The following is a 16,139-nucleotide window of genomic DNA, read 5'->3' on the forward strand; positions in this document are numbered from 1 at the left end:
TCTCCTCCGGTAATCTGCTCGAACGATTCCCTCCCATAGCGTGCTCCTTCCCCCTAATGCCTGCTGCGTCACACGCTTCTACAGACACTAACCCACAGAATCCCCTTGCCCCTTAGCACCATCGGGTTCTCGGTCCCCTCTCCCCTCGCGGCAACCCGGACGGCCCGGCCGACCGAGCTGGCGACACCCTGTCTGGCAAGACCGGCCGGCGGACAAAAGAGGGGGAGCCTGGCCGCTGCGTTGCCACGTCCTCGGACTTCGGGCTGCGCCTACCTTCGGCCCCAAGGACAAATCCGATCAACGTGCCAGCCGTCGTGGCGTACTTAGGCGACTGCCGGTCTGCTACCGCCGCGGCGCTTTCCACGCGATACGCCGCTCGCGCCGATATTCTTCGACGTCCGCTAGCTGCTGCTCCGACTCGTTGCGCGAAACCGTAACGGCGCAAACGCGATTCGACGATCGACCGAAGATAACCCGCGATACAGCGTATCGCGATTTTCGATCGAGTCCCAACTTAACGAAATTGGATCGTTCGACGATCGTAAAACTATGCGAAGGTCGAACGTTGTTCGGCGTATCGGGGATACCCACGATCGGGTAACGTCGACCGAGCATCGAACGACTCGAAGTAGGCGCACGATCGACGAAGCAAGAATAACCAGCGCGTTTCTTCGAAATGCAGCAGGGTGCTCCTTCGTGGAACCGCAGAAGGATCGGTCGGGTCTCTCGGTTTCTGCTGGTGGCGCAAATCGTGGAAATTTACGAGGCCTCGCTCGTTTCTTTCTACGCGATCCGTCTGTCTCTCTCTTTCGCTCGTTCTCTCGTTCCTCAAAGTATACGCTAACGCTCTCGGCTTGCGTCATTGCTCGCAGGTCTTTCTGCGTCCGTATACGTTGCGGCCTACGTGCGGCCGAACGACGTGGCAACCGCGCGCGAAGCTAAACATATTAACTGTCGGCTCACGCCACAAAAACAACGTGATCTCATTCTGCTACGTATATGCGAGGAACGCGCGATTCGCATGCTCGCTTCTAAACCTCATTCAGCGATAATCGGAGGATAGAGGTTGAGAGAAAGGAAAAATAAGGAACGCGAAGAAGCAGGGACCGTCGTCGATGACTCGTAACGGTAAGCCGACGGAACGTTGGCAATAACTGGCAAGAACAATACGGATCGCGTTACCCCGCCGAGCTATAATAGGGACAACTTCAACCCTAACGAGACTAGCAATACCAGTAAGCTGACACGGCCACGGGTGTTTTTCTTGGAAGGCAAAATCCCCTCGCGCCTCGCTAGCCTTTCCTCTGTTCGATGCCAATAAAACTTCCTAGACAACGACGTCGCATTGGCGCTCGGTACGGAAAGCTTTCAAGAATTGTACCGTACGCGAAACCTGACGTAGCTCCTCAACGATTTAACCTAGATAACGCGCCTAATCTCGGCGAGCGAGAAAACGTCGTAGCCAGAATCGCGCTCACCGCGTTTTTTCGCCACCGCTCTTTCGATCCGTCCGACGATCGGACGATCGTCGAGCGAGATAAAATTCTGCGTAGCACGGTCGAGCGTGCGGCGAGTAGGCGAGAAAAGGCACGATCGAGTCGCGGAGAAAGGCGAGCAAAAATCGCGGCTCCAAGCTGGCTAGGACGGCGGAGCTGGTGAGCAGCGAGCGAACGGGCAAGCGAGCGAGCGAGCAGCCAGGCAGCAAGCAGTCAGACGAGCGCGGCAGACAACATGGCGCCGAGAGCGTCGTCACGCCGGCGTGACGTTTCCCGCGCGCGTCATTAACGGAAGTGAGCACACAAAATGGCGGAGTTTTACGGCGGTGAGGTGTGAAAGGGAGGAGAGTACGGCCAGGGGGCAAGGGGGAGAGGCGGGTGGGGCGCCTACGGGTGCGGGCAGTCAGGCAGGATGACGAGGCCGTAGAAAGAGAGGAGTTGGTAGAGGTTAGGTCGGTGGCGCAAAGAAAGAAGAATGACTGGTGGCCGGCGGTGGTGGACTAGCGCCCGTGAGCTCGAGAGCGGGACGAGTCGGGGGGCGCCTCGCCGCTGGATAGAGAGAAAAAGAAGAGGTGAGGAGCGAGAGAGAGAAAGCAGGAGAGGTGGCCGGTAGGTGGGGGAAAAGACGGTGAGAGACCGCGAGCTCCGTGGTGGTGGCGCGCGCGCGCGGAGAAGCGAGGGGTTCTAGAGCGAGGGAGCGAAACGTCGACGAGATAGAGGGGAAGGGAAAGACCGTTTCAGTGGGAAGCAGCCGCAGTTCTCGACGATGGTGGGGATGAAAATTAGTTACGGCATCTACCAAGACCTAAAAGGAACTCCGTGCGCGGCGCGGCCAGGCCACTTCGTGCAATGTTACGCGTTAAGGTACCCCCGTGCGTCGTTGGCAGTGCCCGGTTTCGAAGCTCATCGTCGTCATCGTCGTCGCCGTCGCCGTCGTCGTTCTTGTTCTCGTTCTCGCGTTCGACGTGACGGTTATCGTCACGCTGCGAAACAGTTCGGTACGTGAAAACGCGCTATGGCTCATGGCGTAAGCGAAGTGCTCGGTGAGGGAAGCACGGTGAAAATGGTGCATCAGAAGCAGCAACAACAGCAGTCGGTGCATCAACATCAGCAGCAACAAAACGCGAAGAAATCCGTCGGCGTGATGGGTAGCAGACGCATATTCGCGCCGGCCTTCAAGCTCAAGGTTCTCGATTCGTACAGAAACGACATCGACTGTCGCGGAAATCAACGAGCCACGGCGAGGAAGTACGGCATTCATCGACGTCAGATACAAAAGTGGTTACAGTGCGAGGATAATTTGAGAAACAGTTGTGCCGAGACTGGAAACGGTGGTGGAGGAGGAGCAGTGACGACGACGGTGATCTCTCCCGCGGGTGTTTCCAAGCCGGACGGTGCCGTGTCAGAATCCACGGGGCCCGCCGTGACTCCAGCAGCGCCGGCCTTGAACCTCAGCCTCGCCAGACTGCACGGCGACGAGCTGGCTACGCAGCAAGGGCCCCCACCTCTTCTTTCTCGTCCTCCTCACGGTAGTTCGCCCTCTTCGCCCCAATACGTTTCTAGATCCGCCACGGCTTCGGTTTTACCCGGCCGGCAAGGATACCAGGAATACTCGAATCAGGATCAACGTCGTCACCGTCGCGAAACCGACGACCGGATACAGGTAACGGACGTTCACGGGTATCCGGAGGCTCGCGCGAACCAGGAAGCCGGTTACTACGCTCAGAACGCGGACGGTCAACGAGAGCTCGAAAACGCGACATCGTTCGACGCCCGAACCGAACCGAAGGTGTACCAGACCCTGACCAGTTATCGGTACAACGAAAACGAGATCGCCGCGAGAATTCATCAACGTCGTTCGCCAACCTCGTCGAATCACGATCATCGATCGTCGCAAAATTACGGGGACGCGGATTCCTCCGTGGGCGGGAAATCGTCGTACGGTTTGCTGGTAGCGACGTCGATGATAAAGACGGAACGCGCGAGCCCAGACTCGGCGGCGACGCCAGGGCCGTGCGAGTCGACGAGTTCTCCCGGCCTCTCCAGGGTCCCACTCTCGCCTCTGTTGCACCAAGCCAGCAACGGTTCCAGCTCCAGTTCCAGCTCCGCGACGTCCGTTCACTTCGATTCCCCGCGGGCCTCCGCGAGTCCGTGCTCGTTGCACGTGCAAGAGCACGCGCGAGCGCACGCATACGCGTACGCGTCGCCGACTCCGGATTCCGAGAAGCCGATCCCGTCCATGCATCGCCAGGAGAGAGAGTCGAAGGGGACGACGATCGTCCGTATCGGCGAGAAGGGAACGCAGGACGTCGCGGGGGAGGCAGAAATCGCCAGGGCGGTGGTCAAGGAAGAGATCCAGCTGGAGGAAGAGGAGAATTCCGAGGAGGGAAGAGAAGCCGTTCCCGCGTCCGAGTACGTCGATTATCACCGACCACCTGCCGGCTCGTCTCTCGTCGAATCGCGTCCCGTCAGCCCTCCGGAAGGATACTCGTTGCCCTCGAGCCCTCGCGGACCGACCAGTTCCGGCAGATCCAGCACTAGCTGCTCGGACAGCGAGATGGATCCTCTCGACTGCTCTTCCGGTAGCCACAATTCGTCCAACGATCTAGCGCGTCGACGATCGTTCTCTCTGCGATTCAAACTGGACGTCCTCGACGCTTTCCACCGCGACGTCGGCGTGGCGGGCAATCAACGCGCCACGGCTCGAAAATTCGGCATAAATCGTCGTCAAGTACAGAAATGGTTGGGCCAGGAGACGGAGCTGAGGGGCGAGATCGCTCTACGTGGAAACTCGCGGCAACGACTCGGCCCTATCCAGGATGCCGCTTCCGGTGACTCACCGGTAGATCTGAGGACGTCGAACTACGTCTCCAGCTTATCGCAGGATCGAATCGAAGCCGATTACGAGCGATCGCCTCCGCCTCTTTACTGTTGCGACATCGGCTCCTCCTCTTCGCAGCATCTTCCGTATTATCACCATCCTGCCACGATAGACCCGTCTTCCGAGACCGAGCTCACCGTTTCTTGCAATCTCTCTTGCTGCATGGACAGTCATGTCGCGACCGCGACGTCGGTCAACTCCTGCTACCAGGAAGTGTCCTTAAGGGGATCCTGCTACGCGGAATCTCAGAACGGGCTCTACTGCTACTCGCCCAGAGAGTATTCGTCCGAGATCACCTCGATTCCCGAGCAATCGGAGGAATCGTCCTCGCCGCTCAAAAGGCAACGCTGCACCCTCTCGTGTTGCTACGAGGCGCTGTCGCCGCCGAAGAGGCTCTGCCTGGAGGCGGAGGATTCGACGAGCGCGAATTCCTGCCAGGAAACGCCTCCCCAAGAAACGCCGCTGTGCCTGGTGAAGCCAAAGAGGCTCGTCGTCGCTTCACCGTTGAGGACGGAACCTGTGACGAGCACGGTGCCGACGCCACCGGCATCCGCCGCGCCGCACCAACCAGGACCACCGTCCAAGAAGGACGCTATCTTGTTCAAACCGTATTTGGACAATCCTGTGAGCAAACCCGCGAAAGAGCACGCGGTTCACGGGGAATTGTCGGCCATCGCCGTTCAGAACGTCAACAACAACAACTGCCAAAGCGTCTGCAATTTGAACGAAAGTAACAGGGGCCACGATTATGCCCTCGAGCTTAGCTTAAGACTGCCGGTATCCTGGAGGACACACCCGAGTCCGTACACCGAGTTCCCGCAGGTCAGGAGCGCGTTCGTTAGGTATCCAGCGAGTCCTCATTACAGTTAATTCGAACGTTCGTCCGATCCTCGATCCCGCGAAATAATTCGGCGACGTTTTATCGATCAGCGGACCGGACCAACGAGACGCGTTTGGTCCTTGTTCGAGTATCTAGGAATCGATTCCACCGATGTTAAAACGCTCAGAATCCGGATTCTAATCGAGCCTCGAAAATTCTAACATATCTTGGTTAACGTCTTATTCGCGGTCGCGATCGTTCAGAGGTAAGGACCCCGCGGACAGGATCTCTCCGTGGAAGGATCGATTAGTACGTGATCTACGACACGTCGTAAGCCACGTAAGCGTTTATCGTTTCCACGGATCGTCGGTACAGAGTTATATATCGTGATAAAGTCTTAATCGGCCATTGGACGAACTGGGACGTGGAAGGAGATTATACGCGCGGTCGCTCCTCTCTTCGAACCTGCTGCCTCTCCTTCTTTTACCTCGCGCGCTTCTTCTCTGATCCCCTCTCAAAAGTTTGCTTTTTTTCTCCTCTTTTTCGCGCGTCTTTATCGTCGAGATTAGCGTTCAGCGGCTATCGGCTAGGCCGTTTAGAGGTCGAGTGCGCTCGTTACAATTACGGAATTGTATCAGTCTCGGACCGATATCGATCGCGAAAGAAAAAGTCTCTCGCGGCTGACAACGTGGTTTCTATCGTTGCGTTACGCAACGGTCTGACGACGCTCCGTCTGTTGTTCGTCGAGTAATCGCGTTCTCGCGAAAAAATGCTCGATTCGTATCGAAACGAGTGTTCTCCGCGAGAATAATGGCTACCAATTTCCTTGGTTTTTCCCTTTCTTTTTCCGTCGCTGTCGCGGTAGCTTCTTGGCTCCCGGCTCGTCCGCGTGCCCGATTTCTCGGTACTCGCGTCACGCGTCCTCTCGCTCTAACGAAATAACGCTCGTCGCATTTTTTATTCCGTCGTCGTCGATCGAGGATCGATCTTTTTAGATATCGCGTTTAATTGCTCAAACAATTTCTTCCATGGGCGTAGCTGTGCGATGCACGCCGCACAAGTATTACCACAGGGTTTTTCGCTTTTTCGTTTATTCTCTTTTATTCTTGGACCGCGGATGTTCGTGCGTTTGAAAGGCGTTAGAATACGCGCGAATCGCGTAAATTAAAATGATATTAACTTTCAAGGAAAAATAAGCGAACGTTTCGAATTTGTAAAATATGCGAAATACGTAGATTAAGATAATAGTTGGAACCGAAAAGTGTATATTTGCACGAGCATTCGCAGTCTACTTATTATTCGTCGGTTCTCTCCCTTCTCGATCGACGCGTTCATCGATCGTCTTCGATTTCTTTCGCGTTCTCCTCGACAAATTTTGTAAATATTGTAAATAATAATTTGGCCGATTCGCAAAGCGCAGGAGTAAATTTTTTTATTTTTAACTGAGACAGAATCTCCGTTACACGAATCGATGGTTTTTAGATTAATAGAAATATCTTTTTTTTATATTTTAGAGTAAATCGCACGATTACGAATTACGAAATAATATTACATTGAACGCGTTCTTTTTTTAACGTATTTATTTGCCCAGGGTTATATTCCTTTTATGACTTAGTCTATGTCGCGTTAGCTTTTTAAGTAGGTGATTATTATTACGCGTATTTGTTCACTTTCTTCAGTATTTTACGCTCTTTCGGAGAAACATATACTGTTCAAATAATAAAATATTCGAGTAACGGAGATTCTATGGTGATTCGGTTTTATCCTGTCGTTTAATGCGCAATTCTAGGATATTTCTCCTTGTTGATGCAATAAACAATTGAGGAGAGAGAGAAAGAACTGTACACGAAATACATAGAAATATGTAAGGCATTAAAAAATATTACGTTAAGTATTAAGAGTATAATGTTTGGTACTTTTCGTTGTACGTTCTGTATCGAGAGAAGAGAAAATTTCTTCGCTGTGGAGAAAATTGGAAATAGAAAGATGTGTACTTATACATTGTCGTTTCGGTAATCGGCGCTGCAATTAAAACTTCGTATCGCGCGATATTACAGCGGAGGGAGTTAACGATACCGTTGTAAATTTATTCTACGTGTATTCGAAATCGTGATTTCCACAGCGAAGGTTCGTTCGCTCGTCGGTTTCGATGGTTGATCGATAGGGGAGAATTTGAAAAAGACAGACACGAAAACGCTCCGTAACAACCCGCGTGCCTTACACACTTTCACGCTTTAACACTTTCACGGCCGATAAATTTTACGCGGTTGAAAAATTTCGAGCTTCGAAGCTCCGACAAAACGAAAATAAACACGAAACAATTTACCGCGAGGAATATAAGCAACAGTAGCTATAAATTATTTAAACGCCAACGTGCGGCAAGTTCGAAACGGCCACGAACGTGTTAAGGTTAGAACCTACACAGCGACTGTTTAACAGATACAATTTTAGAAATTTAGACGATGTTCTTAATTATTCTTATACAGAAATTGTCCGTGCGTTGTCTTCTCCGTTGGATCGCGTATTCCGATTCTCGCGAAGCGATAAAGCGTTTCTTTTTTAATCTCGTCGAATAGCCTTCGCTGCGATGAAAGTTTCTAAACCGGCGGTCGATCGCGACGATAATAATAATAGCGGAAAAAAGCGTAGAAATTCCTCTCGAAGATTACCTTTCTCGTAATCGGTTTCGAGTAGATATTGGGTTTAACGAGAGTCTGCGTGGCTCGTTGCTCGCGAAAACGGATGCGGACCAAACGGTAAAGCGAAAATGGCGGTTCCACGAATGTTCTTGCGATCCGGCAATTGAGCGAGTCCGCGGCAAAGAAGGGCAATTTTGTAAATCACCGCCGCAGACGAAGCAGTTACGTCAATGTTTCAATATTCAGAGCCAATCGAGCTCGTTCCCAGCGCGGCTAATCTCGCGTATTGCGACAGCCGCGTGTATTATCGGTCGAAATGCACTCGCTCGTTACCGACTGCGTCGACACGGGTCAACGGTACATCAATCTCTCGCGAAGCGTCAACTTTTGTAAATAAAACTTTTTCCTATCTCGAGGAAAAAAGAAATAAATTCGCGAGGCAAGAACATTCGCTTCTCCACGTTAAGGTAGTTGTATCGCGAACTCGCTTAGCAAAATTTTCAATAGTCGAACTGCACCGGACCGTACCGAACCATAGAGGAAAATTATTTTCGCGTCGACCTGCTGCGTTGAAAATTCCATGCTTTACGGAATAGAATCGCCTTAAAGGAATTTCCATTTTGATCTCGTTATCGGGAATTCGGAGAATCGGAAGACGCGAATCGAGACGAGGGTAGAAAACGAGCGTATTAGCCTTGTCCGCGTTCGTCGATAGGGTCAAGGTGGCAATGTACAATAAAATGTAGCGTAATCGTAAGCCATAATGAATTACATAATGCCATAACGTTTTACATAATAAACGCATAGTGTCGAACCGACTGACGAAAGAGGGAGCGTGCTCGATAGCGCGAGAAATAAATGCGTGGATACGTGCGCGCGTGCGTGTTTGCGTGTGTTCCGTGTGCACAGCCCACAAGAGTCTATTAAACGAGGCATAAAGCATTGTATAAGCAATATTTTTTAAGTGTATCAAAGTGTGTGAACGGGTGAGAGGGACGTGAAGGGATCCAACACGAGCACGAAACGGTGGGGAGCAGCAACGGTTCGTGGGCGAGCCCCCGCGTTTTAAAGTTCGTACACACGCGTATGTAGGCAGGCAAACTCTTGAGCAGCCAGACAGACAGACCACGTACACACACACACACACACATACAAACACATACACACTGAGGCATGTATACAAAGTTATGTCGTAAGCATAATGCTCGTGTATCGTACATGTACAAAGAAAAATTTATATATAGTGTTGGAAGATGGAAGCAGAGAGCGCGTATATATGTATATATATATATATATACACATATGTATACATGATTATATATATATATATTATATTTTAATACGATGAACTTTTAGGTTAAGAACGAAGCGCCTGAAAAACTCGCCCGGTGCCTTTTTAGATCGTTCGTGCCTTATAGCTTCGCGCGAGGAGGAATCAAGGACCAAAAAAGTGTCTCGCGTCCTTAGAACGAGCCACGGGTATTTATACGTCCCCCTCCGCGACGAACAAGCGTTCCGTGCTGGTTCTTGGCAAGGATAACGCTTCGCGACAGAGTGCACACACCGGTGACTCGTCCAAGCGTGTAATAATATCAGTATTCAGAATTTATATTCGTTTATTTATTATTGGTCGCTGACACGGTGGTCCGTATCGAATAATTTACCGACATTTTGATATATCTTCTAAATTGTTCGTAAAGAAACCCGTTCGCGTGCAATCACGTAACGCGCGGGACTTCCCCTCTTTCCTCGTCGTTCGCCGAAAGAACGAACGACGCGTTCGACGGTGCCAGTGGATCAGGAATTTTTGTTCGTTTCACGGAATAGCAAAATGTCGGTGTATTTTTCGATTTGGACCGTTTTATAAACCGTTCTCGATCCGCGTCTGGAACGAATCGTTCTTTCGATTCTCGATCTCGTCGAATAAAGAAGATTAATTGAAATGATATTACGATTTCACCCTTTCTCCCTCCTTTTTAAATCAATTGGCTCGATCGAAACCAAGATAAATTGGGAAAACGATCGATCCGAATGCGCGTGAACTCGTTCTGAGGGTCGATCGAGAGCTGACGAAACGAATCAATCAGGGTTCCTTCGCCGAGAGGCAGCTCAAAGTGTGATAAATCGCCTCGTTTCTCTGAGGCTTATCTATTTTTCTTTTTATGTATACGGTCGAGGCTCTCCGGCGAGCGTGTAACGGTGGCGAAAGCAACGATATTACGTATTTAGACTGTCTTTTCGAAGCATTATGTATTCCTCTTTTGTCGGTAAAATTTATCCGAATTACAAACCACCGTATCCGTCGTTGTAATTCACTCATGAAAAAAATGGCGAGAGTGAGAGAGAGAGAGAGAGGATGAAACACTGATCGCGAGAGATGGAGAGAGTGAGAACGTCGTTTTTGTTTTTGTACGCTGGGAAGAAACAAAATTCATTGTATTAAATATTGTATTATATATACAGACAGACAGACACACACACGTAGATTATGAGAATCTTAAAGAAAATATAAGAGACTATTTTAAAAGAAGAAATTTTCGTTCCCTTTTTCTTTCCTTCCGATTAATCCAAAATTTAACCATTCGGTGTTTTCTTCGAAATCTTACGTGTTTACGATCATTCGAGATTAGAAGATCGAAAAAATGTATATTTGTTTCTTTGAGACGCGCGCACGCGTGGCAAGCTTTTCGAGATAGCAACGAGCACTGATAATTTGAGAAGAGTTAACACAGTCGAGCAAAGATACACCGCATATGGCTTTACGAGGTGATTTCAAAAGGAGTGCTACCATCTTTCCTCTCGCATCTAATTCGATCGAATCGTACTCGATATTAATATTATTAATCCCTACTTTATTTCTCGTTCGACGAGAGGGAAAGTTAGAAGGGGGATAAATTGTCTTCGATTCTGAAATAATTCTCGATAAAAATCTAGGAGAAACTTTCGAAGGCCAAGACGAATTTTGGAAAAATTTATAGCACACTTGGAGGAACCTAGAGTCTAAACTCTAGAGAAAGCACGGAATCGGAGGGAGTGCCGGGGGAAAGTTTAGGAGACTCCGGAGAGAACATATGGGAAATTTAAAGAGAAGCTAGGAAAAAGGTCTGCTGTGAGGAGATTGTAGGAAAACTTTAGCAGAGTATGGTAGGATACAACGGGAAATAATGTACGTAGAATGTGGGAAAATTCAGGGAACTTCCGAAGTAAAGGAAGTCGAAGTTGCACGAGAGTGTGCTAGGATGTAAGTTAGGTCGGAGATAAACAGAAGCCAACTCATAGAATGACTCGAGCACTGAAAGCAGTCACGTTGGATGTACACTCATACAATTGTACTTAGCTGTGCAATCGACGCATTGTTTCCGTTATCGCGGTCGATTGGTAGTATATACCTCGATCGCCACACGTACTCGCTAAACTTTCTAAGCACGCAACCACATGCATGCCTGTTGCTAATTAACGATGCACTTGTGTCGATAAATGACGTCAAGTTCCATCTACGCGTGGTAGTTTTTTTCCAGCTATTAGACCGTTCATTCATCATCCTTCAAGACTGTACATCGATTTTGATGAGCCGGCAATTGTACTTTTATCCTCGTTCATCGTTATAACGTCTAATGTGAAAATGTAACGCGTGCAGCTGCACACGTGCACATGATGCAACCATATTCTTGGGGATCGAGAGTTTCGAATAAACTGAAATGAGCATCGTCGGAAAATGGTTTTATAAATTGTACGACACTGTATAGTGTACGCATAAAAGGGCTATTAATCGATAGGTACTTCTGTTTTCTCGAATTTTAAAACGGACATTTTTATTACAGATATTTATGTTATCGACAAGAGCAAAGTAGTAATGCCGAGTTATCGACGTTTCTTAACTTTTCTTTTTAAAATATCTTATCATTGTTATAGATGCTACAAGTGTCCTTAATACAAATATTATGCGCTATCGGAATAACTTAAATGTTACAAGTGTATAATTGTAAATATAATTTTGAAAGAAATGACAATAAGAAGTTTGAATCGAATAAGTGATGATCCTAATGTCCCTTTACAAGTTCAATATTTTCCATCAAGTTTTGATTAAAAATTAATGTTACCAAAAGCTTCCTATATTAAATTGCAATAACGATGATATCCGTTTTTATCGAGGACACCGCGTGCGCGCAGAGCAGACCTTGAATCGAAGTATGACTGATGCAATGCTTCAATCAACGCCAATAAATGTCACCGGTGGTGCGATGTAATTAGGAAAAGGTTCAGTGGCACGAATAAACCAAAATTCGTATTAAAATGTTCGATTCAAAAATCGGCACATACAAATGATATACTTATTTGATGTACAGTCAAAATAAAATCATTATACGACAAATAGCATCGCCATTCTACATTCGCGTATTTCGTTAAATTATTTCTCGCGTCAGAATAATTGAAACTGGTGACTGGAATGGTTGGAAAAAATTCACGACATAGTTGCACGTGTTTGGCGTTCTCAACCGGAAATTCGAAAGGGATACCAAAAAGTTCCTGGCATCTTTCCAATAGTCGAATAGCATCACTTCTGTTCGCGAGGCAAAGATCAGCACAACGACAAACTCTCGAGTTTCGTTGATTATTCCTGCCGTGTACTTCTTGTCCATCCGCCGATACCATCGGACATCGATTATAAATCGTCAGCTCAACAGACTGGATCGTACTTTACTAAGGATCACCGTTCGGTAGAACCATTCGTTAAAAAGACAACGTAATTCGCTACGCGATCCACTGCTATCGGTATATCATACTAATTGATAATATTATACATTGCAGCGACCGTCAGACTTTATAACGTCACGATGCAATTTTGCACGATTCGAACAGAAAACTCTAAAAGAGTATATTTTCAAGGATCACTGTTTTCGTCTCGGTGGCTAATTATAAAGTGCACTTGCGCTCCGAAACACAAGAAAGAAAAATAGAACTACGCTCGTCCCTGCGAAGTTTCGTAGCGGAGGCAAAAATTCAACAGAAACGGCGGGAAATTATCTCCCGCGACTCGAAAGTCTAGTCAGAGTTCACAAATGCGCATGTGTCCTTTTTATTTCTTGTTTCTTTGCTGGTTCTAACATTCTTTTATTTTTCTTTTGCAGGCAAACATTAATTTTCTATGATAAATGTTCCTTTTTCAAATCCACTCGAACGAATAAAACTTTACCTCGATCAAAACCGGTTCGATCGAATTACAATCGGACAGACGTTTGGAAAGCAATACGTGTTTCTGGTTACAGGTTCTGCAATCGGGGAACGTCGAAGAAGAGTAGCTGTAAATGACGGAGCGGTATGAATCGCCCGAGGTGACCATCATACTGACCAAGGAAGAGATCCATAAAAGATACCAAGACGCATCGCTGGTCATATTCAAAGTATTTATTCGTGAAACGCAAGTTTTCAAATAATTAGTGCTATACTTTGTAATCAAAACTAATGAGAACCGATGCTAGAAAAAGTTAGCATTTTAGGACAAAATCTAGTTCTGACTGATGGGACATTTCTTCTTTTACGCTTTCTTGTACTACGCATTAAAACCATAAATTGCAAGCGACCGTACACTACCATGTTTGTTTTCAATTGCATTACAGGATCAACAAGACAAAAAAGAAGCAGCGAATTATTTAACTTTCGGGACAAGTCGTAGAACTATGGAGTATAGCAGTTACGGAAATCAACCTGTTGTCGTGCGAAGACCAACTGGTAGTTTAGTAACTCATAATGATCGAAAGTTGTCCTCGCAGATGTTAAGGATATATCGGAAGCCTCGAGATAGCTGTGTAATAAATTAAATTATAATGTTTTCAATTGTAAATTAAACGATCGTTATTTTGTAAGATTGGATCTTTAATACTTTTCTCTCCTAAATATCTTTACAAGTTCTAAGGTTGATTAGTCGATTTAGTATTGATATTTATAGGACCTGTTATTTTGCTGTACTTTTGTTTCTTACTGCAATACTCGTAGATCAATAATTTGGCGACACTGATTACAATTTTGATTAGTACGATTATATACACGAACAATTATTTAAATATTTATATACTATATTTATACAATATGTTTTTTACCGAATACATTTTGTTAATTACAATTTGATCGGTCTAGATTAAGTGTGGTCCGACATTGAGCCGACCTAGGTACAGGTCCGGCATTTGCGTTCACGATAAAATTCGTAATACATTCGAACGTTACGAAAATACAAGCAACAATAATAGCTGGGCATTATAACCATTGCTTTCACAAGAACAATTACAGCGATATTCATGACTTTGTATAAAATAAATATGTAATAAAAGACGTAGAGCATAAAAAGATCCATCCGCCATGGATCCGATTTGAGCGCCAGAAAAAATTGGCAAGGAAAACAGCAATGAACTCACGAAATCACTGGTAGTTAGTGAACTTGCTGTTTCAACATGGGTTATGATGTTAATATTAAGTGCAGAAAATTATCGGGATAGCTTAAGTGTTCTGACATCCACTGGAGCGGAGTTTCCAGAGGTGGCATAATACCATGGGTAATCACATTAGCTATAAAAAAAATCATACAAAATGATGGTACATCGTATTGTGAGAAACTGATAAAAACACAGAATATATGTACCATTTTCATTGTCTGGAAATACTTCATTTAGTAAATGCCTCAATGTTTTCCTTTGGCCTTCTTCATTGATAGGTTTCGTAAGCTTTTGTACGTATTTGTCTTCGCTAGTGTAACAACGAAATGGTATATATTTGAAACCTTCTTCGCTATTGGTAGCTTCCATAAGTTTTCTATTCACGGACCAGAACTGATCGAATTTGTCGTTCAGTAAGCCAGACCACAGCTGATTGTGATCTTTCTTTTGCATACTAGAGACTACTTGACCTCTGTGTTTTAATACATCCGCTTCTTTTATACAAGAAAGAAAATATGCTTCAACAATTTCTCTAAAAGTTTAACATAATCAGATCATATATTTAGAAAATTAAAACAAAAGCGACATATACATACTTATTTTGACAATGCATCAGTACGTTCTCTGGGAACTTATCGAAATGAACAACGATATTCCAAGGCAATTGTACGTCGTTAAAATAGATATCCAAAAGTACACCAATAGGATAGTGCCATTTTAAAGGGATTCCATTAAACTCTAACCACATTTCATGTTCTTGTTTGCTGTCACTTTGTACGTGTCGTATAAAATGTTTTCGTACCTAATAAGAAATCAAACAAAAGCAGCATGTGACGTTAAGTAAAACAGCTTATTTATGCCAACTATAGAATTCTTCTAAATATTCATTTACCTTATCTGTGCAGAGCGGAAAATAACTTAACCTAGGTACCATAAGATAATAAGGATCAGGACCTTGCAATTCGCATATTTCCTCGGGATCAAGAGTGAAACAAACGGGAATTTTACCATCCCAAATTTCTCTCAATACTTCCCTGTCATTCGCCATTATGCGTATAATGACAGATAACGTTTAGTCTAATTCATTCGTAGTTCCAATAACAATAGACTATTCTATAGTAAAGAGGTTATGGTTTTCGTCTGCTACAAATATTGACTATATATTTGACGGAGATGGTCAAGCTCGTTTCGGGACATCCACTTGTCACGTCTACTCTCGTCATGTCGGTAAGTATGGTTCCTGAGGAACTACAGGTGTGGTCGCAGCATATAGTCATACATATTATATACCATTGACGAGTGTAGAATAGACCAGTTACGTAATGATTTCAACGAAACTTTAGAAAATTGGCATGCTCTAACATCGACAAAATAATGGAAATGAGCTCTTTTCTTACAAAAGAAGATAACTGTAAGAATAGCTTTTGGCGGCTTGAATCAAAATTTTTACCATTATCATTCCCTATATCACCGACGAGACAGTATAGTTTGCGAATTGTTCTGAACATGTAATCCGCATCTTCGGATCCACGAAATATATTCCAAAGAGCATAAAATCAATATTAATAAATATATAATATATTAATCAATAAAATGAATGTTAATTAAATTTAAAAAAAAAATGGAACAAGTGGCGCCATCTCTCCGGCGAACAGGGTGAACTACACGGTTTTGAAATCGCTACTTGATTAGTTCCCTCTCGCTGTCGCTAGATGGCGGCATAAGTATCGTTTGTACTGCCATCTAGTGGTAGCAGATGAGAACTAATTAAACAGCAGTTTCAAAACCGTGTAGTTCACCCTGTTCGCCGGAGAGATGGCGCCACTTGTTCCATATTTTTTTTTTATTTAATTAATATTCATTTTATTGATTAAT

At 45.9% G+C, this 16,139-nt stretch overlaps 2 protein-coding genes across 6 annotated transcripts; one reads left to right on the forward strand and one right to left on the reverse strand.

The window, feature by feature from the left end:
* The first annotated feature begins 2,074 nt into the window (after positions 1 to 2,074).
* LOC100881523 (uncharacterized) lies at positions 2,075 to 13,700 on the forward strand. Of its 5 annotated transcripts, none has more exons than XM_076531274.1 (3): positions 2,075 to 5,219; positions 13,104 to 13,238; positions 13,455 to 13,593. In XM_076531274.1, exons 1-2 carry the CDS (start codon positions 2,512 to 2,514, stop codon positions 13,144 to 13,146), a joined length of 2,751 nt encoding a protein of 916 aa, XP_076387389.1. In that variant the 5' UTR covers positions 2,075 to 2,511; the 3' UTR covers positions 13,147 to 13,238; positions 13,455 to 13,593. The 5 variants fall into 5 exon arrangements, with proteins under 5 accessions (XP_076387389.1, XP_012146975.2, XP_076387391.1 ...); XM_012291585.2 differs by having other exon boundaries at positions 2,075 to 5,199; XM_076531276.1 differs by having other exon boundaries at positions 13,104 to 13,255; positions 13,455 to 13,588.
* Positions 13,690 to 15,474, reverse strand: Atg5 (autophagy protein 5). Its single transcript, XM_003699803.3, has 4 exons — positions 15,157 to 15,474; positions 14,861 to 15,066; positions 14,471 to 14,796; positions 13,690 to 14,397 (listed from the first exon to the last, which is right to left on the reverse strand). The coding sequence occupies exons 1-4, from the start codon at positions 15,310 to 15,312 to the stop codon at positions 14,288 to 14,290; spliced, it is 798 nt and encodes a 265-aa protein (XP_003699851.2). The 5' UTR covers positions 15,313 to 15,474; the 3' UTR covers positions 13,690 to 14,287.
* Between the last annotated feature and the right edge of the window lie 665 nt (positions 15,475 to 16,139).

Source organism: Megachile rotundata, chromosome 4 (assembly GCF_050947335.1).
Source record: "Megachile rotundata isolate GNS110a chromosome 4, iyMegRotu1, whole genome shotgun sequence".
NCBI lineage: Eukaryota > Metazoa > Arthropoda > Insecta > Hymenoptera > Megachilidae > Megachile > Megachile rotundata.

What these genes read in the sequence shown, in the direction of transcription:
- Atg5 (XM_003699803.3), bottom strand. Translation starts at nt 15,312, where the DNA reads ATGGCGAATGACAGGGAAGTATTGAGAGAAATTTGGGATGGTAAAATT. An exon ending in TTCCGCTCTGCACAGATAAG is followed by an intron (nt 15,067 to 15,156) that starts GTAAATGAATAT and finishes ATTTCTTATTAG; the next exon opens with GTACGAAAACATTTTATACG. An exon ending in CTGATGCATTGTCAAAATAA is followed by an intron (nt 14,797 to 14,860) that starts GTATGTATATGT and finishes TTAAACTTTTAG; the next exon opens with AGAAATTGTTGAAGCATATT.
- LOC100881523 (XM_076531275.1), top strand. Translation starts at nt 2,512, where the DNA reads ATGGCTCATGGCGTAAGCGAAGTGCTCGGTGAGGGAAGCACGGTGAAA. An exon ending in GTCAGGAGCGCGTTCGTTAG is followed by an intron (nt 5,220 to 13,103) that starts GTATCCAGCGAG and finishes TTCTGGTTACAG; the next exon opens with GTTCTGCAATCGGGGAACGT.